General features: G+C 43.3%; 1 protein-coding gene, 2 non-coding genes and 1 pseudogene across 3 annotated transcripts; 2 read left to right on the top strand and 2 right to left on the bottom strand.

Moving 5' to 3' along the window:
• The first annotated feature begins 495 nt into the window (after positions 1–495).
• LOC128711662 (very long-chain-fatty-acid--CoA ligase bubblegum) lies at positions 496–8,116 on the top strand. The gene is made up of 8 exons (XM_053806545.1): positions 496–878; positions 1,007–1,217; positions 6,307–6,408; positions 6,496–6,896; positions 6,969–7,419; positions 7,505–7,774; positions 7,848–7,968; positions 8,043–8,116. The coding sequence occupies exons 1-8, from the start codon at positions 496–498 to the stop codon at positions 8,114–8,116; spliced, it is 2,013 nt and encodes a 670-aa protein (XP_053662520.1).
• Positions 8,117–10,027: 1,911 nt separating this feature from the next.
• On the bottom strand, positions 10,028–21,622 carry LOC128710753 (insulin-like growth factor-binding protein complex acid labile subunit; annotated as a pseudogene).
• Trnah-gug (transfer RNA histidin (anticodon GUG)) lies at positions 18,129–18,200 on the bottom strand. Its single transcript has one exon. It is a non-coding gene; the product is annotated as a tRNA-His (tRNA).
• On the top strand, positions 19,011–19,082 carry Trnah-gug (transfer RNA histidin (anticodon GUG)). Its single transcript has one exon. It is a non-coding gene; the product is annotated as a tRNA-His (tRNA).
• Positions 21,623–22,105: the final 483 nt, after the last annotated feature.

Here is a 22,105-nt window from a genome sequence, read left to right as displayed (position 1 = left end):
GTTTGGCCTTCGTAATGGCATAATAGTAGCATGTCGTTAAGGCCACGCGAAGATTACATCAAACAGAGATTACCCATTTTAAGATGTAATTTCTCGAGAGCTTTTGTGTACTTTGGACTGCACATTGAACTCTTAAAGCAGCAGTGGCCACTGGCAACGGAAGATTTTCTGTTGCCCTTTGGCAACGTCAAACACATACAAAACGGCTCGGAAATCGGCATACTCGCACGATGTATGACTGTGCAATAATCGTGCAATACAATTAACGTTTAATCGTACAAATGGGCTTTGATCGCCAGATAATGGCCATTTATGACTTTCGTATCGCATTAATTACAGGGCGTTGTATTGCATTAGCGCGACTTTAGAACCGTTTTTGGATTAATTGAACCATATTAATTGGCTATTCATCTCTTTTGCAGATTTGCGGTAAATCAACACCGGCAGAAGGTGATCTAGAACCGTGGTTGGAACCGCCCCATACACCCGAACAGCATGCCTGGGGAAGAGAACGGCAAGGTTCCGTCGGTGACGGGACCAACGGGACGTATCCTACCGGCCGATAGCTACACATCGACCGATCCAACCGTACCGGTGAAGTTGCGCATAGCAAAGGAAGGTTTGGCTTCGCTCGATCCACTGTCCGTCCCGGACCTGATGAACCGTACCGTGCGCGACCATCCCAACCATCCGGCGATGGTGTTCCGAAACGCCCAAAAGCAGTGGCAAACTGTCACTTACAGCGAGTATCGCAACCGTGTCCATCATATGGCGAAGGTGTTCATCAAACTCGGGCTCGAGCCCCACCATACAGTGGCCGTGCTGGCGTTCAACAGCCCGGAATGGTTCGTTTCCGAGCTTTCGGCGATTCATGCTGGGTAAGGTTCGGGTAGTAATAGTTGACCGGCAAATGGATGGTGTGCTTGGCCTGGAAGCATGTTTTTTTATTTGGGTGGGATTCATTGTACGCAACGTTCGTGTAACGGGGTTTCGTCTCGTTTTCCAGCGGCATCATTACCGGCGTGTACACGACCAACTCGGCTGAATCGGTGCAACATGTGCTTGAAAGCTCCCGGGCCCAGATCGTGGTGGTGGACGATGCAAAACAGATGGAGAAAATCTGTTCGATTCGTCAGAACCTGCCGAACCTGAAAACAGTCATACAAACGATGCCACCGTACGCACCGTACGTCAAGCGGGAGGATGGCTACTATCGCGTAAGTTTTCCGACCAAACTCGCTTACTACAGTGTATTTTATTCCATCGTTTTTTTTTTTGTTATTTAACAACGAACACCATTCCACGTCGATCATGTTTGTACGATTTTTTTTGGCTGACCAGAGCACTCGGAAAACAGGTCGGGTTTCCTGTTACCTTTTCCAAGGGACCGACCAGTGGCGAATGAATAGTCAGCACCATTGGACAGGGTTTGAGGGATATCTTTTATGCGCTTGCGAGCTGAACGGTTTTTGTGCCACACTGCCCACTCCGTACACTCGGAACTTGTCCGGTGGGAGTTGTGGTAAAAAAAACACATGAAACGAGCGCGTGCTGTACGTATGTTTTTTATATCAATTCAAGCACCCCTTATAAACCAACAGTTGCAATTGCCCTTTGCTACCGTTTCGGTTTTTTTGTCGCAAACCACGTTTCCACCAGTTCGCACTAGGGTCGATGGGGGTAATGAATCAAATATGACCTATCTTTATCAAGCTTTTGTAAGCCGTTACAGTTAATAATCGAGGTGTTTCTGTGTTTGATCAAATGCATTGTATTGTTTGTGATAAAACTCAGAAAAGGAAACAGTGGATAGTGAGATTTTACTTATGGAGATAGTTTTCAACCAGTATTCTTGTTATTAAAGTGGTCTGCAAGCATTTTCATCGTGTGTATTCGACGAAAATGATCCATCTCATGCTAGTTTTGTTGAAATTTTACCACAAATTGTAGTTCCTGAGATATGTAGGTCACGGAGACATGAGAATCACGAGAACTGTATGAGCTTGATATTATTCTATATTCATTGCGTTCGGTAGTCTCGACAACCTTAGGCCTTTTTCTTACTTAAAGCTTATGTTACACATTTTAAGAATTTCCTTCCTCGTCTTCTTGTAAAATTTATTACTTGGTATACAATCCTCGTAAACTCTATTCTTTACAGACTGTAGTGTTTAAAATCTTAAGTAACCCGTAGTATTCTATAAATATTTAAAATTCTCCTTTATTTTTATTTATTTATTTAATTTATTTTCTATTAATAAGTTAGATTTGTTCTAGCATGATAATTATTGTAATGTTATGATAATTCCTGTTGTGTCCTTGAGAATATTTACTGAATTATCTAATTTTATTACTGATTATCACAATGAAAGATTATTATTTGAGATACACGAGAAATCTCATATACTTTAAGAATATTAATTATTTTCAGATACTTTGCGTTTTCTATATCAATGGTTGGTATATATTTCAAGGCATCGATTAAGCTCCATGTACACACACTGAGCACAATTGCCTAAAAGGATCCATACCGACAGCGCAAGGTGTTTTCAATTCAATTAGAATGTTATTGGATTTTCCGTTATCAACCTGTATGTGGTGTCGCAAAGAACACGTTTTTAATGGTAGCGAAAAGAAAAAAAAAAAACCCCGATTCTATAGGCAAAAAACTTGAACCAAATTATATCGAAATCCTCCTCCTATGCGGCGAGCGAAACGGAATGGGTAATAGGTTTCTTCTGCTACCTGGCGCGCGGGTCTAGGAACAGTTGAAAGGAACAGGCGTAAATCCGCATTAAAATTCATCCTGGTGGCGGTATTTTAGTTTTCCTTTTGCATTTTGCTACCCCACCGGCGATGATAATCGGCACCAACCGATGATGATTGTGTCCTGCCCTGTGCAATTTGCACACACTACTGTCGGGGGTCTATATCGCAGCAAAGCGAATGGAATGAAATTAGCAAATGACACTTAAAGGAGTGGCTGAATAGCTCGAGGGATATATTCCAACTAATTGTAGATTGGGAGATTGGGCTTATTGTTTTAACGGAATGTGCACGGCAGAAGCTTTTTTTGATAGACTTTTATTTCGCGCTTGGATCCTATTCGCAGACGGAGAATATTATTAATCGCATGATGTGAAACGTCCATTCTTTCATCTCGTTTTTCACTATGTCTTGGTCTATAATGTTTGCTAATACAGTCATCTCCCTCATAATGAGCATTTGGGTGAAGAACTTGTGCAGTTTAACTTGATGCAATGAATTAAGCTTGTACAGCACAAGATGGAATCAACCGTCGAACTTTCGAAGGCATCAATAATAATCATTATAAATCAATAATCTTTAAAATGGAATAATCATTACTCATTGTGGAATAATCACGGCTTCTGAATAATCATGGATTTGGATGGGATTTGGTACTGGGTCTTCCGTGTGGAGATTGACGCGACTATCACTGAACCACTGGGCGCCCCCATTACTTCTCAAGCTTTTTTTTGGAAACGTTGTGTAAGTTTAGCGTCTTTTCGCACAATTTTCGCACAACAAATTTCAATTCAAATTTGGGTGCTTTTAGCGACAAATTTAAATGATACTTTTTTTTATTGCGCGCAACAATCACGAAAATGTTAACCTTCCAACCTGACATCATGTGCTCAAGCACGGGTAAAAGCAAAAGAAAACACATTGACGGTTCCGACAAGCTTGCAGTGCGGGGAGGGAAAAATAGATACAACATCATTAATCACGGTACATGAACTGAGAAAAGCTACCGGTTAAACCGTGTAACCGTAGCCATCATCTGCGCATCGTCGGTACGGTGCGGGCAGGAGCAAAGCGAAACATTAACGATGATGACACCTGCGATGCGACGCCCTTTGACTATCCGCAGTACCGTCATAATGGCGTCATATAAACAGGAACCTTTACGCCAACAGCGTTCCATCGATCCTTACCGCTGGCAGCACCCGGCGTTGCATTGCGTACTTGATGTTTTTCGGGGTTTTCCTTTTAAAGAAAGTCGATAAAATGTATCGTTCTTTTTCGTACGGGTGAAGGTGTTGGGTTACATCGGTTAGCCATATTCCCACTTTTCATTTCACTTTCGGCTCCATGTGCGTGTGCGTGCGGTGTCTGGGTGTGTGGGACCGGGACCAAATCTCTTGTCCAACATTGCCATACAACATTGTCGCATCATCATCATCATCATCCACACGGTCCGGGGCCGCAATAGGTGGTGGAACATACTTGCCCTGCCCTTAAAAATCTGTCAATGGAGAACATTATTTCACACCCGCCAGTAGCGCCAGCTCGGGTTCGATAAAAATGGCACCGCTCTCCCGCCGAGACCTGAGCACAACCAAGTGTGTTCGATATTTCTTCCACTGGGCGAGCGGGGTTGCTATTGCTACTAACCAAAGACGTTCCAATATATCATAAATAATCGGACAAAATAAATCACACCATCGCACCGTCGCTGGTGCTGCATCCGCGCGGCGGTCCAAACAGGAAAACGCATTCCCTCGCCCACTATACAGGCGGCCAAATTCGTGACTGTACATTCGGGGCGGTCGTGTGTTTGGTACAATTTCGACAGCAAATTGCTACCAATTCGTGGCAGCAGGAAATAGGGACGTCCGATATGGTGGCCCTTTTCCCCTTGTTTCCGTTTGGTTCGGTGCCGCGCGTTTAAGTTGGAACGTCTTCGCAGCATCTGCGAGCATCGGACAGAGGATGGTACGGGGAACACACGCTGTAAGAAGGAGCGACCTTTTTTTCTGTTTGGCAAAGCATGGTACCGATCCAATCAAGTTCCAATTTCGATGCCGGGCGTGACGTGAGTGGTGCCGGGACCAACGGCAGTGGATGTTGGGCTACAGACTCGTGGTTGAAACTGCTGGATACAAATAGTCAATTTTTCTCAGCATATGATTGATATGTTTGGCTAAGAAACATTGTTGGGGTAGTCGGAAGTGTTTGCTGGTGGGTGACCACAGAACTTGCGTGGGCTTCGAATGTACGGTTGGAAAATGTGAATTGGTGTTTTCTGAATGACAGAAGAGCACTCGTATGGATGATGTAGGACCATAACGGCGAGTATTGTTGAGTAAATATGAGAACTCAGTGAAACTTCCATTCGTGCTTATACGGTTTCAATTTCCAGAAACGCATTCGTCTCTATTCATTAAGTTTCTTATCCGCCAACACTGACTTGTGGGCACCGTTCCACCAGTGATACCTTTTTTACTGTACAAAAAAAAAAAAAAATCATTATGAATCGAAATGATCCTACGCTGGTACGTGACCTGTGCAGTACGGAGAAAAAACACAAGCACCCCCCGTAAAAAGAGACGGTCTGATTTTTTTCTTCTGCTATAAGGGTTACCGATGGGATGGGCACCCACCCAATGGAAAGCTGAAAACAAAGGAATCTTTAAAGAATCCTCGGCACACCGGAACTGCAAAAACATCCTGCCGAACTTTTTCCCCATTTTGCCGAGGAGTGTTATAGCCAGCCGCCTTGCTTTTGCCTTGTTTTAGAAGTCATTCTTGGGTTGAACATCATCGATTGCATGCGGAAGTTGTCAATTGTCTCGTGGGGATTGCTAATGAATGGAGAATGAAGCTAGGATGGGGAGGGAAAAAAAAAAGGATACAGTGCTCCGGATCACCCGAACGCATGTGGGTGCGCAGTTCCTGGATCCGCTTCCGAATGTGTTGTTGTCGGGGAGTTGTACTCTGCGGAAAACAATAGCTGGGAAACAAGGGGGAGGAAAAGTAGGGTAAACGGCACGGTTGGGACGGAATACCACCACCAAAATTGCTGCCTCAAAATGACTACATGCCAAGTCGTGACCGGACTGTGGACACGAATCACCAATCTCTGTGGTTGAATATTATGCCACCATTTGCTGTCCGCCATGCGCCGTTCGGTGCCGGTTTTTGGGTGGAAAGAAAATTGGTGAAACGTTTTTATAACGAGATGTCTTCTTACGAATGGTGAAGAAATTCGTTTCGTTTGTACAATTGAGACGTTTTGTCAACGGGGATGAAAATAACATAGCACAATGTGGTTCTGTTGCGGGATGTTTGTTAATATTATTCTATTGCTCCGTTAAGGTCCTCTGATACGATAATCAATTTTAACGTCTGTTTCGTTTAGTTGCAATGATTTAATTTACTTTCCTGTTATTGATTATATGTGTTTCTGCCTTCAATCAATATTAATTACATAATTTATTGTTTTATAATTTTGTTTCTGTTTTTTTTTCTTTTGGCTGGCTGAATGCTGCACCCAAACGATAGTGGTCCGAATTGGAAGAAATGAACGTAGATGACGTGGAGGAAGAGTTTAACAATCGTCTCGCGAACATAGCCATCAACCAATGTTGCTGCTTGGTGTATACGGTAAGAAATAATATTGTTTTTACCATCTGAAACAAAAATCAAACTTTCGCTTACCAAACTTACCCTTGTTATCCGTGATCTTCGTAGTCTGGTACGGTCGGTAATCCAAAGGGCGTTATGCTTAGCCACGACAATTTCACTTGGGATTCGTATGCGATCGGCAAGCGGCTCCATCAAATTCGTTACGCCGAGGAGGTGCTCGTGTCCTTTCTGCCACTCAGCCACGTCGCCGCCCAGATGGTAGACATCTTCCTAACGCTGCAGTTCGCCTGCACCGTATACTTTGCCGATAAGGATGCGATGAAGGGTACGCTGCTGAACACGCTGCAGGAAGCGAAACCGACGCGTATGCTAGCGGTGCCCCGTGTGTACGAGAAGATCCAGGAAAAGATGCTCGCGATCGGGGCCCAGAGCGGTGCGGCGAAGAAGCTGGTGGCCGGTTGGGCAAAAAGCGTTACGCTGCAGCACCATCTGGACGCGATGGAAGGGTAGGTGTTAAGATATGTTGTCTCGATTACATCGATGGTGCTGACTGACTGTTTTACTTTCCCATCTTAAAGAAAACCGACAAACTCGTGGCAATATCGCCTGGTGAAGAACTACATCCTGTCGAAGGTAAAAGATGCGCTGGGATTCAGCCGCTGCCTAACATTGGCTACAGCGGCCGCACCAATGGACCGTGAAACGAAAAAGTACTTCATGAGCCTCGATCTACCGATCAACGAGGCTTTCGGTATGTCAGAAACATCCGGTGCGCATTCGCTGACGGCACCGGATAGCTATAACTTCGATACGATCGGTAAACCACTCGGTGGTCTCGAGACGAAAATCGACAAACCGGACGAGAGGGGACACGGCGAAATATGCATGCGAGGCCGTCACATACTGATGGGGTACATAGGAGAGGAAGGAAAAACTCACGAAGCTGTTGACGAGGACGGATGGTTGCATTCGGGCGATGTGGGATACGTAGATGAGTCCGGTTTTATGTACATCACGGGACGCATCAAGGTAATGTTGTGGAGTTTGCTTGTCGTTTTTTTCGCCATTTGTATCTGCGTACTTCATATTGAAACGTATTTTTCACATCCTGCAGGAACTTATTATCACCGCGGGCGGTGAAAACATCCCGCCAGTGCACGTGGAGAATCTCGTCAAGAATGAGCTACCGTACGTGAGCAATGCGTTCCTCGTGGGTGATAAGCGCAAATTCCTTACCATGCTGATAACGCTCAAAACGCAAATGAACCTCGATACCGGTGCACCGAAGGATGAGCTAACGCCGGAGACGATCATTGCGCTGAAGGAACTTGGCGTCGAATATGGCAAACTGAGTGAAGTACATGCTGCAGGTCCCTGCCCGAAGGTTTGTAGTTTTATCTTTGCGTAAATTGTGCTGTGCACGACTAATTAATGCTACTTTCTGCCATCTCTTGCAGGTTTTGAAAGCCATTCAGGAAGGAATCGATCGCGCGAATGCGAAAGCCATCTCGAACGCGCAGAAGATTCAAAAGTTTGCCCTACTGAAGGAAGACTTTTCCGTGCCTGGTGGTGAGCTCGGTAAGCACGCTGACAATCCTGGTTTTAAGTCAAAGTGTTTTGTAAATGTTGTTCCCTGTTTCATTTCTCATTAGGTCCTACGCTGAAGATCAAACGTAACATCGTGGTGGAAAAGAACAAGGACGTTATTGAAAAGTTCTACTCGTAGGGAAAACATACCAGTCACCGACTCGCGAAACAACTTGTGCAATTTTCTAACGATCGTTTTTTCTTTCCCTTCCTATGGGGCTATTCCTTTCTTTTTTGTTTGTTAGTGATATGTTTTCAAAAAATTTCCTTCTTCTTTACACTTTGTTATAAGTAGGCATAGACGAGACATACATAAGCATTTCCATTCTGCTTCTTGTGGAAGGAAATCGATGGGACAAGTGCGACACTATTATACCTGCGGCATTCGCCGCCGGTGCGGTTACTCGGCGAGAAACCTTTGCCCTTTACTTGCTACGCCGTAGCTGATTGTTAGTTTAGAGTCATTGGTCAGTGTTCAACGTTCTGAAATTCACTTCAGATGAGTTGGTTTGTTTATCATGCACTGTACCGTTAACCGTTAAGTTGTTTGGTGATATTATATAGATTATTTCACCATGCGGGTGAAAAAAACGGAGATCCTTTGCCAGAGAAATAAGACAATTCACCAGGGTGGGAGTTTGGTTTGTTCGCCGAAGTGTTTTCGTTGTTATTGTTGGTAACCTATTGTACAAAGATTCGTTCAATTTCGTATCTAATGCATTTAGTCATTTAGACTTTTCCAAAGTAATTGTACAGCAGAGAAGGAAAGCAAATGCGCAACGCCAGGAAAATAAAACATTAACTGTGAATAGATCATTGTTGAGCTGATTCAAAGAGAAAAATAAAATGTACAGGCTTTATATAAAAAAAATTGGTAATGGTGATATTATTTCACGGTACCGGAATCGTTTCCGAACGCACTAAAATCGTTCTGTTTCATGCTTCACGTGAAACTTATCAACCATTTTCATCCGGGGACATTACTGATTGCATTTACGGCTACGGTTCTGTTTGATTTATCACTTAAAGTATGTTCTATTACCGACAAAAAAAACTGCTTCTCCTATTCACTGCCTATTAAAGTTGTTGCCTAGATATTGCACAACACTGTACACCGAGGCGAGACCATATCCATTGCGCCCCGTTTCGAGAGGGAACTTTGGGGAAAAAGCATCAAATTTTAAAGCGCGTGCCCGGAACCATTCTAGAGAAAACGGGGGGAACGACAAAAAAAAACTAAACCAGAAACCCGACTGAGGGAAAATCGTCAGGAATATCAGCGCCTGGCGGGGGTTCAAAGTTCAAGCGGAAACATTCGAGAAGATTTTATGAAGGGCCGATGTTATCTGGGCCATCAGATAAACTTTGGGACTTGCCGGGCGGAGTCGGTGCCGACTTTTGATTTTAATTTAATTTTTGGCTTTTCGGAATTAGGAAGGCCAGCGGGTGTGTGACGTTTCGCATCAGCGCTGTGGTTGGGTTTAAAACGAGTGTAAAATCTTTCATCGACATCCATTCGTGGTGGTACGGCGTTGATTAAGAATAACATCCGGTCGTTGTAGTTGCTATCGCATCCGTTATCCGTTTTTGGGTAGTGTGTCGGCAATGGGATGAGGGCAGCAAACATCATGTTTGAAGCCTTTCAATACATTTACACCAAGAGCACATTCATAATGACATTCGAGCATTTTTCCACACATTAAAAACTCAAATTACTGTTTTAAAATTATACCAAAGATACAGCGTCTGTTGCATTGCAATTTGTGCGTCGTTTGGCCCGTACGCCCTCGGCTTAATCGACCATAGTATATGACAAATCAAAGCGAACACTGTACGCCATTTTCTACGTTTCGGATACGCTTTCAATCACCTGATGTTTTTTTTTGTCTACGCTGTGTTCGCAATAAATTATACCAACACACGAACGTGAAATGTGTGAGATGGGAAGCGACGGCACTTTAATTAGCTTCGAAGTGAGGACATAATTTTCATTTTGTTTGTCCGGCCTCGCAATGGTTTCCCGATTGGCCGGCTCCCTGCCCGTCAATAATTATTTCATTCCGTATCGTATACTCATTTGTCGTCCGTACACTTCGTTTCCAGCGCTTTGCTGATGGCGATATCCCGATCGTCCGGCATGCTGTACTCGAGCTGATGGATTCGGATGTTGTTTTTTTTGGTGGGTTTTTTTTTATTTTTTCCGCAACCGAGAACGGAAAATGAATTTTCTCGAATCGTAGCGGCGGGATGAGTTTGTCGGTGGTGGCAGAACCAGGATGCGCGATTGTTGGAGATGATGATTTTTTTCCCCCGTTAACAGCGCCATTCGAGCCGAGGATGAGATGAAAATCCACGATAGCGGTGGAATTGTATCGTTGCCCGGCAACCGCGATCGTTGAAACAATGGCGGATGCAAGTGGATAAACGTCAAGAGGTTGTTTGATAGTGTAGTGTTGATTTTTTGTTTTTTCGAGCGTGTATCGTTAACAAGCAATGGCAGGAAATAGTTTGGTTGCCGTGGTCGGTTTGCCACGTGTTGGTGGGTGCGTATTCCGATTCGATCAGGTATCAATGCGATGTATCATGGCGGCAAAGTAAAGCAGCGGTTAGGGTAATGCATACGCGTCATAACGAGATTGATTTTCGTTTTTGCCCATGCGGCGTTGTTGGTGCACAGGGTGTAAGTGTGAACATCGTTTGCCACGTAGCGTCAGCCGGATCGTTTGTCCGTGCATGATCGTCGACCGTATCGTGAAACAGAACCGTACGTACCAGGTGGTGTCCAAAGCAATAAGGTAGGAAGAGATAAAAAATGGCATTCGTTAGAGCAGCAAAGCATAGCAAAATCCAGGCAGATATAGCTTAAAATTATCCTGTGCAACGCTGAATGCATGGGGGTGGAAAAATAAATCAATTAGCAGCTTATCGGATCGAGCGTGCAGCGAAACAGAAAGTGCCAAAGGATGTTAAAGCAAAGCGAAGCAATGTTTTGGACTAGCTGCTCCCAGCAGCATTCCGCGATGTTTGAGATGTCCCCCAGAGACACACTATCAGAAAGCGGCACCGTCTGTCATTCTGTCCGCCTGTCTATCAGTCTATCTTGCTTCCTGCGCTATCAGGAATGTTGGGTAAAATGGGGAGTAATGGAAGAACTTCGTTCTACACCGTAGGCTGGCAGCCAATGACAGACGTTGGATTGGAAAAGCTTGCTAACGCTTCCAGCACGGGTTAGCTTTGTTTCCGGTCGGTCAAAGTAGCAGGAAGCCTGGGTGAGGGTAAGCTCGGAAATAGTTGAAATTGAGTAACGAGATAAGCAAATGGGCACGGATTTCTGTTAATTAAATGTATAATTTTAATCAATTTCCTAACCGGAATGCGCGGATTTATTCGAGCTTTATTAATGCTTACTTCTTTTCAACGCGCCGTTCCATGCTTTCGAGTGTTTTAAATCGTATATTAATTGTTAGAGTTTTAAAACAATTTTTATGGTTTGCAAACGGTATGTCATGCGATTTTCTGGTAATATCGTGCGAATCGAAGACCACTGACTTCCCTTATACCACTCGAAATCGATGGAAAAAGTAGTTTTAGGACAAAATCTGAATCATAGAAATAAATTTAATAACATTGAGGCCAATGCGGAATAACACTCGATAGTCAATTCTAAGAAAATACTAAAAAAATGCTATTATATTTTGTGGGACGTCAGCTAAGGTTTTTGTAGCATTTTTCCTAAATCCTTATTTAACATAGGATTCAAGTGAACTGTAGTACATTAAATTATCTTTAATAGCTTTTTTATAAGGTCGTTCACAATGAGTCCCTTTTATTAGTGCATACGTTGTGGCATGTTAGAAGTCGTATCATCGCCCAGGAAATAAAGATCGACGAAACAACATAAAATATCGTTAATGGTAAGAGCGCTGAGCTCACACAGCTCAAATGGCCAATACTACAACTAATAAACAGAAAGGTCCAACTGTATATTCGGTTGGACTGGAAGGAAACTGTTTACTATGAGTGGCTGACGTATGTCCAAACATTAAATTCAGATTTTTACTGTTAACAATAGTATGGATTTGTATGAAGTTGTATAGTATGAAGTTATCGATTGACCATAAATGCCCGGAATTCACCAACAGAAGTGGTTTTGTGTGCCATCTGAGCAACACCAGGCAACACAATTCTTTATTAATTGTTTGGGATTGCATCTAGTGTATAGTCTTGAACTGGGATTACAGTTTACTTCAGATTTTCACTATGAATTATCTATACTTTTATGAGAGAGTCATTATGTCAATGGCAATAATTTATACAACAAATCAAGTAATTTACGTAAAATAATTTAATTTTAAGTTAATTTTATATCACGGACTTCACCCAAAAAACTAATGGTTTTGGTGATTCCTCAACCGAATATAATTCATACTTTTTATGTGTCTTGCATCGCTTATTCCCAAATCTCTCACATCGTTTTCCCAAACCACTGAATTCAATTTAGGATCGCATTTACATATTAATGCACCATGTCATGGAAGTTGAACTTTATTTTACAATCTTCCTGTTATTTCCTATTGCTTCACTGTTCAATTCATTTGAATAGTCGGACGGGTTCGAATCGGATTCGGAAGATTTCTCGCAATGTCTGCAGTATCGCACTCGCACTCGCACTGCATCGTGGTTTCATTTCCTGCCCAAACAATCCAACCTTTTGCAGGGAATGGTGGCTGCATGAGAATCTATCCTCGGGGATCAAACATTATTGTCTAGTTATTTTTTGCAAGAAAAAAAACAGAACAGAAGAAAGAAAACACAATACCCAGCCCCCCATTGCCATGGTTCCCCCATGTTTTCGCCACAAAACTATTGAGGGTGATCGAGTTTTTGCAGTGTGGCGGAAAACATAAAATGGGGTCACGTTGTTGTCGCTACAAACGTGGCACACAAACGTGAAAACGGATAAAGAGCCGAGCACAATATCAAAAAAAGGTAAATAAAAGCAAACTTTCTCAAATACTGGTGGCGCAATCTTTGGGAAGAAAATAAATTGTTCCAACCCCTTGATTCTCGAACCTTTGGCCAGGGCTCCAGGGTGGTAGTTTTCGGTGCCCTAAAGAGATGATTTTTTCTTCTCCAAAAACCCCAAAAGAGAAAGCAAACAATGGTAGTAGGCATCTCTGTAGGAGCAGGGAACGAGGTTTTTGGGGGGCGAGGAAATAGAAGAACTACGGCATAGATTAAGGATATGGGAGCTAAGCGAACAGCGCTATGGTTCTCCTCACATTCACTCTTAAAAGCGACCGTTCCCGGACGGGACACGGTCCGGGTGGGAGGTGAATGATAAAAATAACAAACATCTGTTTTTTCGCATCCGAAACCTTCGGCATCAGGTTCACACCAAAGAATCCCGAAGGATCTTCGAGGGCGTTTTCGAGCTGCTTTTGAAATGTTGATCACACTCGTATTTTGATTCGCTTACGCTTAACCCATACAGCAACGGCCATTTGCGGGACGCAACGCAAAGGGGAAAAGCAGGGAATATAAATAAGCTACTCCTGGGTGCCCATTTTTAATAGACTTTAAAGTTCGTAAGGCACACACTTTCAATGCGGCAATGCGGTATTACGTTGATGGGAACCGGAAGAACATGGGTTCCGACACTGGAACCCCGCTCGGCTGAAAATGTGTAACCGGAATCTATTTGCACGGCTTTAGCATTTAAAAGCGAAGAAGGATCACACCTAATCAAAAGAAACGGCCCGAACATGAATCAAGCTCGGGCAAAGTGTCTTACGTTATGCGCTCGAGTTAAACGGACTGCTCGGGGTGAATTAGTGAAAGATGGATATCTTTCATGGCTAAGAAACAACAAGAAAAGAAGGAAAAGGGTAAAACGGTTTTTAAAGCAACACACCCTTACACACGAGTCTGTAATGAAGTTCGACGGTACAGAACCTGCAGTCACTGGGGGTTCCCTCCCGAAGAAAGGTAGCCATTTTTATTCGCCAAAGTAGGAGACATTTGTTTCGGGGAGCTAATTTGTCTACGAGAGGCAGGATGCCTAGCCTTGGCTGCTTGGCTGTTTTGGTGTTGGTAAAAACCTTCCCACCATCCTCGGGGAGCTCACATATTTGTAATGATTAGCTGCGCCACTACCAAACTCATGCCCGTGATCCACACGCGGGCGGGTGGATGGAGATCGATCTAGCAACAAAATGCAAACTTTCGCTACTGCCACACTCGTATGCGCGTTCGATCAAAACCTGCAGCTAAGTAGGCCACATGTGTTTTCTTCTATTTGCTTAGAAACAACGGGTAGAGGGTTTATCGTTGGCAAAGTGCCTAGCATACAAAGCACCATTGGTTGGCTCCTTCAAAGTTTTGTTTGCTAATTGGCGTACGGTTTCTTTGGTCGGGATGGTTCTGTATCGAAGCGAGAGGAACGATTGTATGGCGGGTATGTTTTGTAACATTCAACCACCCGAATCGAATATGGTGCTATATGTGTTTTGGGAATATTTTGCAAAATATCATTGTCACTTTTAGTTGATAACTAAATCATTCGTATCATCATATCATCATTCTCCAAGGTACTTTCAGCTAGAGTATAGATTAGTTTAACACAATGGTCTCCAAATTTTATAGCCTGTGAGTCGTATAGGTTGAAACTACCACAGATAGTCAGTAGCTTGAGGACCATTTACACGCTTGTGATTAATTTTTCTGTAATTTTGTATTTTTTGTGATGATGTTATTTAAATAACAAATGATTAGCAAATATTACATCGTTTGATGTTGGTGTTAGCAAGTATATCATGCTTGTGGAGCCAAAAGAAACTAGAAAATAAGATTTTCATACGTCAAGCAAGTGTTAGAAAATGAGAAAAGTTGTTTAAAAAAATAGATATAAGAAAACTTAAAATAATGGTACAATCGTATAATTGTTTAAAGTAAAAAGTTCAAAAATTGAAGCATTTTTCTAAGCGGTGCTGGTAGCGAATGGAATGAATCCAAATTAAAGCTCTCCAAACTTCACGTAACGCGCTTAACAGCAGTAGCACCATAAATTAACACCACAAAAAAGCGCGCCCCCTCGTAGACGGCGATTCGCTTCGCCGGGTGAAATTCGTTCGGAAATAAAACATGCACTGTCGAAACGGAACCGTACCGTGGTACCGTTCCGATACGCTAATGAAGGACATTTTAGCCGTCGTTTCGTTGCGTTGGTTGCTTTGGTGCGTTGGAAAACGGCGGGATATCCGGTTTCAGTGCTCTGGCGTGGAAATAGTGTCTTCCAGCACGAAGGAGAGGTGGGGTCGGGGGGGAGGTGGGGTGGGGTGAATCCGCTAGTAGGATTGGCAAACTTTTCGAAAGCTATTACCACTAACTCGGTCGGTGGACCGTGCTGGACGTGATTTAATTATCTGACTACGCCCGCGAACCGTACCGGTTCGATCGGTTTCGTTTGATTCGTTGTGGTTTGCCGAACGTACCAGAACGCTGCGATATCTCCCAGTGGTCGTGTTTTGAGCTGGAGCACAATAATTAGTGTGTGTGTGTGGGGGAGCGCGCTAGGAGTGATTCATGTTGTTATGGACTTTTCCCCAACCGGATGTTCCACTAGCAAAGACACTCCAACTCCAATGGTTGCCAGACGAAGGGTAAGCTAAACGCAAACGGGATGAAATGGTGGAGTTGCCCAGCCCTGCCCAACCCAGACAGCAATGGTGTGTGATACACAACCGATGGGTTTTGCCACAAAAGTCAAAACGGTCAAACGATTAATTATTAACATTTGGGCTGATGCTCCCGGAGGTCCTGGAACGGATTTTGCCGCCGCCTCAGTTTACAGCGAACCGGTGAAGCGAACACGTACAGGGAATGCTTGCCCTAATGCCGTTGGAATGTAGGCTTTCAGCAGCGATTTCGTGATCAATTAATTATTAGAGTGGTCAATTCATTTGGGCTCGTGCCGATTGTTGTTGGAACGGGCAAGGCATGGGTGAGGGATTATTAGGGTTCATCTTTTCACGGAGAAGCTTTGTAAAGTACAAATTAGTTGCATTTAACAATATGTTTAACAACAACAAACATAATATGTTTATACGCATGATAAGGGTATCTTTCGTGCAGATATTTGGGTTGTCCCAACTGATCAGTACGGATTTTGAAGCCATTATTAAACAATCAGAAGGTGTGCGTTTGCAGATTCATGTCAAGTTGAATACGTTATTAATCAATTAGTTTTTAAAAGCAAGCAGCAACAAAGTGCGCATATTGCAGAGATTTTTGTTAAAATGCGATGGGGAACAATAAAAACTATACATTACACAAAAAACTGTGCCATGGGACCCTTATTGGTTAGATTTTGACTGATAAGTGATTCTTACACGCAAAAAAAAATTATAAAAGTTATATACAAAAATACGATATAAGTTAATTTATAATATATAAGTTAATAAAGTTAAATATAAGTAAATGTTCGACGAATATGAGATTCTTACACGCAAAAATAAGTCGTAGATATAATATGAGAAATAATATGAGATTAGTTATTTGAACTAATTACATGTAAAGAACCAAGAATGTTTGAATATTTTTTTTCTTCTATAATGAATGAATTTTTGTAACAGTTTCGTCCAGCTTACTGGATATATATTATATATAAGTTAATACTGGATTGTAGTTTGGCATGAAATAGAACAGAATAGCCCAGTAGTTTGATCATTGTGGCGCCAATCCTTAGACGAAAGTACTCTTTCCAAATCTCCCATCCTCATTGAATGTAAATAGTGTCTCATCTTCGAGAAGCTCTTTGTGTTTATTGATACTTTTTATACAAAGAAAAACCAAACAGTCATTACCCCCATTCGGTTGGAACTAATTCTTCCATTCATTCTCCCCTGCCCGGTGCGGAAGTGCTTTCGTGCATGTTTTGTTTGTTACAAGCGAATCAAAACAGAGCTGATCGTTCGCATCCAGCAGCAGCCGCGACCTTCGCTAAGACACTTCGCACTAAACGGTTCCACACGGCTGAACGCCGCCTCCCGTCCGGGTGCGACCTCACTATGCCCCGCTGCTAGCAAGCACCACGCGTTTCAAGTGCAAAATTTTCCGCCAAAATCATGGCATCGAACGGTGCTTTATGCGATTCGTAACTTATCTGACACTTGCGCTTCCGGTTCATTAAGCGAAAGCCCCATTGCCAGACAGCATAATAAAAACTTATCTTCACCCCGCACTGCTTACAGTGTGGTGCGGTTGGTACTCCAATGTGAAAGTTGTCCTAGTTTAAGCCACTGCCGCCTCTGCCACCTACCGAAATGGGTGGCCTTCGTTCCATTTTCTTTCCACCCTACCACTTCACTGCCCAGTGCGTCCATCATTGCCGATTTTCCAAGCGGAACCCGTTTTTCTTCTGCCCACCCGGCGAAGGTCTTCGTGACCGAAATTTATTGCAAATCCGGAAGTCGCATCCAGTCTGCCACTCAAAAGCCTGCCGGGCATTTCAAGCTGGGCATCAAGCTGGTAGAAAATGGCTTACGTTAAGCTTCCGGTTTTGGGTTTATTTGCTCTGGTGTGTGAGTGTTGTATGGGTTTTTTTTTGTATGTTGCGTTATGCTGTCGCCAGCCGCTGCCGTTGGATTTGGATTTGCCGTTGCGGACAAATGACGCGGAAGAGCAGACAGTAAAGTGAAAGAAAGCATCATCTTCCATTCACCATAAAGGAACGGAAATAAAAACGAAGAAACTATGGTTCTGTTTGTGGAATGGATGATTGCGACTGCAGCAGAACCGGTGAAGGATTGCAATAGTTCTCCAGCAACATTTACCGTTGAAGCTATTCGGTTGGATTAAAGTGCTCCGCATGGTCAAACGAAATGTAGGTCAACGAATACAAGGAAAAAAATGAATATGGACACGCGAGATGCGATCCGACAAAAATGCGACCTCATCGTACATTCATTCAAGAAAGCAGCGTTTATAGTTTTCTTCAGAAAATTTATCTTAAAGAAGAAGCTTCTGGAACCATCAGAGGATGGAAAAAAGGATCCACCCCGCGCGCGCATTCCTCCTTTCCGTGACAATGTTGGGCGTTGGTTACTTTTTCTCTCGTTACTGAGAGAATGAAAGCATGCCAAGAACAACATTGCCGTGACCAGGATTCGAACCTGGGTTACTACGGCCACAACGTAGGGTCCTAACCACTAGACGATCACGGCTGTAAGGAGAATGATAAATGCTATGGGAAACAATTTAACAACATCAGTATTACGCACACGCCAATTATGATGGCTCAGCATTGTCGATAACGCGCGAAGAGATTGCGGTTACCGCGTAGCAAGCAGTGGCAGCAGAATAAAAGCGACAAGTGCTTGCAATTAGCATGCAAACGTTTATGGTGCAATGTGCTGAAAGGGGCTTTAGGGCGGTTTTGTTTTAGTGCGCGATTGAATGGTGGAATCAACTTACAGTTGGGAGTACAGTGTATGAGTGTGCTTGTGTATTGTTAACGTATCAACGTTTTTACAACCAGTTTGCTAAGTTTAATGAGGGCTAAAAATAGATAATTCATTTACAGAAATGGTACGTGAGTTAAAGGTGAATTTGAAGCAGCTTGATGTCATGTCGTATCATAAAATGTCAACATCAATACAATTTATTTCTGAATTGAAAACATGCGATTTGTTGCTTAATCGTATAGTTTTAGGAAGAAAACTGTTGATTATCATCAATGCGTAAACCACAAAGTAGGATTAAGTCAAAATTGACTATTTTTTGGACTAAACTTAACATGAATTCAATTGAAGTATTTATGGACAATGTTGTTGAATTGAGAGCACATTTCTACGTGTTTTCGACAATGCTACTAAATTTACAACCCAATTCTGAGCTTTTCTTTTAGTTATCGTACTTAGTTTCACGGTAATTTCGATACAATGATATAAATTTGATTAAATCACATATAAATCTTCAAAAGATACATTTTACGTTTGTATGTTAAATTTAGTAAAACGTTACAACCCTCTATAGCCGTGATCGTCTAGTGGTTAGGACCCTACGTTGTGGCCGTAGTAACCCAGGTTCGAATCCTGGTCACGGCAATGTTTGAAAGGTAATTCGAGAGCAGTAAATGTAGAAAATAACCTCAAAAACATTGTCACGGAAGGGGGGGAGGCATTACAATATTTTTTGAGTAATAAAATTAAAATACGAGCCGAGAAATGTTTTAAATAATTCTGCTTTGGCGACGCCTTTGGTAAAATAGACAGCTGAGGAGCTATCTTGTTGTCCATTGTATATACACATATTTCTTCTACACGTCATAGTTAGTTAACATATAGTTAGGGGTTAGTTTGTTTTACATAATCATATTTATTAGTTCTGTTTTTCACTACACATTACACATCGATACGCTCACAAATGCGGGACGGAAATACATACAGCATTAAATCACACTATACAATTGTCTGACACTTAATGGACTCCTAATACTATCTTAAACAGTTTGCTAACCGTTTCAATCACGATCACTTTTTGACAATTTCGAAATAAACAAAATTAAAACAAAACATAAATGCAAACAAACGGTCACATCGAACAATTATTTGATCGCCGGTGAGTACTGCCGCACACAACCTTGATGGGGCACGTTAAGAAAGAACTTAAACCCGCTGGAGTTGGCGGAAGTGGGTGATATGGGACTTGCGGTATTATCACCAGCGGAGTACTGCCGTGCGGCTTCGTGATCTTCATCGCTACTTACATGCTGAGCAAGTCGCCACTTTTCACTCTGATGTTCCGAGTGCCGAAGCAGCATCTGTATCAACTTGAACGCTCCGAACACGGCGATCGCACCGGACATCAACCAAATGACGGTGGATTTTGTGTCAAAGTTATCCTGTATGGGACGCGTATCAACGTGGCCTTCGTGGAAGAACTTGTACCGTTGAAATTCCTACAAAAAAAAAAAATAACGAGGACCGAGAATGAGTTAAAGTTGTGTCGAGAGGACAGATTCAGTGCAGATACGCACCAATTCGCTGTCGGTGGGTTTCTGTTGTGGTTCCACGACTACAATATCACGATGTTTTCCACGTTCGTCCGTACATTCGATACCGGTTGCAGTAAGAATACGGCCCGTATCCTCCACTAGGTAATTTTTGCCATAAATCACATTGCTGCTGTGGTGCACGAGTTCCTGCACGAGAAAACGACAGTCCCAAGGGTTCTCGTACAGCTCGGCAAGCGCGAAACTTTCCAGCAACGACGCGTTGATTTTACGGAACCCATTGTGGCTCATGTTCAGTACGCTGAGATTCATCAACGGCCATAGGAAAGTATCATCGGTCAGCTGATTGTGCGCAACATCGAGCGTGTGCAGCTTCGGTAGATCTTCGAACGCATCGTGTTCAATCTCGCTGATGGAATTGCACGACAGGTTGAGCCGTGCCAGTCGGGGCGTTAAGCTGGACAGCTTCAGATCGACGTGGGACAGCTTGTTGCCGGCGAGATCGAGGTCCCGCAGATTAGCACAATCTTTCAGTACATATTTGCTCACCACCTCCAGCTGATTGTGACTGATGTTGAGCGCCTTGAGGAACGTGATAAGAAGAGATTAATGGTTCTTCGAAAGATATTTTAGATACCCAGCACGTTAAGTGACATGCAAATGGCGACTAGCCACTTATCTTACCTCCAGATCGTACAACCCCTTAAACCCGTTGTCCTCCAGATGGCCGATCCGGTTATAGCTTAGATCAAGCAATCGTAGATCACCATTGTTCTTAAAGCTTAAATTACCGATCGTCTCAAGCTCGTTGCTGCTTGCGTTTAGGAAGGTGAGCCGTGGGAGATTCCCGAATAGTTCCGGTTCAAACGCTTCCAGCTGATTTCCCTGCAGTTGCAGCACCCTCAGCTGACTGTTGCCGATAAAGGCAAACGGATGGATCGACCGGATGCGATTGTGGTGAAACGCTACGTGCGTCAGTTTGTTGAGACCACGGAGTGTACCTTCAGCGATGGTGGTTAGCAAGTTTTTGCCGAGATTGAGATTCTTTAGGTTCGTGATCGCTTTGAAGGTGCCCTCGGGAATGCTGACGATGAAGTTAACTGCCAGATTAAGCTTAACCAAAGCTGGATAGCGATGGAACGAGAACTCGTCGATCGAGCGTATGAGATTTCGTCTCAGATCGAGCACTTGCAGTGTGTCTAGGTTGTGATCACTCCACGACTTTATCGTGGTGAGATTGTTGCGGGATAGGTTCAACGACTCGATGTTTCGTAAACCATTCAGGGCAAAGTCCTGCAAATTGTTCACACGGCTGTCACAAATGTCCAACGTCTTGAGATCGTTGAACCGTATGAAGATTGCGTTCGGAAGCTCCTGCAGGTAGCAGTGGTTGATTTCTATCGCCAGCGGGTTCTGATTATGCTCCCGAATATTGCGCAGATCCTCCACGTAACAAGCGGTGAGTGAGATGGCATCCTTCTCCTCGTCCAGCTCGATACCAGCGGTACCGTACGGGAGTGCATAAGCACCACTAATAGGCCATGGTAGAACGGTACTCAGCACCGTAGAAAATAACAATACCCGAAGTAGCGTCCAACGGTGACACCGTCGTGGGGCGGTTTTATCTAGCATACTTCCTACTTGGCAGTTCGCACAAAACTAGATCCCTACCGAGTCAGATACGCCACTGTGGATCTTGTTTTTTTTTTTTCACGGCACTAATTTTTAAGGTTACGTCACGTTGGAGAGTTTCACTTGCACCGCAGCGGCGGTAAAACTTTGCCAATTTTATTTAAATTATTTAACAGCATTCATTTGCCACCCGCCGACAGATAAGCAAAAAGGGGACACTCGAGAGGTGTTGACACGGATTGGGAGGATTATTTGTTTGAAGCGTGAGAAAAAAAAAGTTACAACAAAACGGTTTTTTTTCTGTCTCTCTCTCCCGTGGTTGTCACACTACACTTTTTCACCGATTCTGCTGCAAAAGAGCAGAGGGTGGGACTTTTGGTGGGAGGTTTTTTTCTGTTCGTCGACCAGCTTCCTTTTTTCTATATCGTTGATGCCATTGTCGCAGCTTGTTTGCAACCGAAAACTAAAAGTCTGGCACCAGTG

Source organism: Anopheles marshallii, chromosome 3 (genome assembly GCF_943734725.1).
Source record: "Anopheles marshallii chromosome 3, idAnoMarsDA_429_01, whole genome shotgun sequence".
NCBI classification, from domain to species: Eukaryota; Metazoa; Arthropoda; class Insecta; order Diptera; family Culicidae; genus Anopheles; species Anopheles marshallii.
This window is presented reverse-complemented; position numbering and strand designations above follow the sequence as displayed.

Coding starts and splice junctions, on each gene's coding strand:
- LOC128711662 (XM_053806545.1), top strand. CDS start 496: ATGCCTGGGGAAGAGAACGGCAAGGTTCCGTCGGTGACGGGACCAACG. Junction 7,775..7,847: donor CTGCAGGTCCCTGCCCGAAG/GTTTGTAGTTTT, acceptor CATCTCTTGCAG/GTTTTGAAAGCCATTCAGGA. Junction 7,969..8,042: donor CGTGCCTGGTGGTGAGCTCG/GTAAGCACGCTG, acceptor ATTTCTCATTAG/GTCCTACGCTGAAGATCAAA.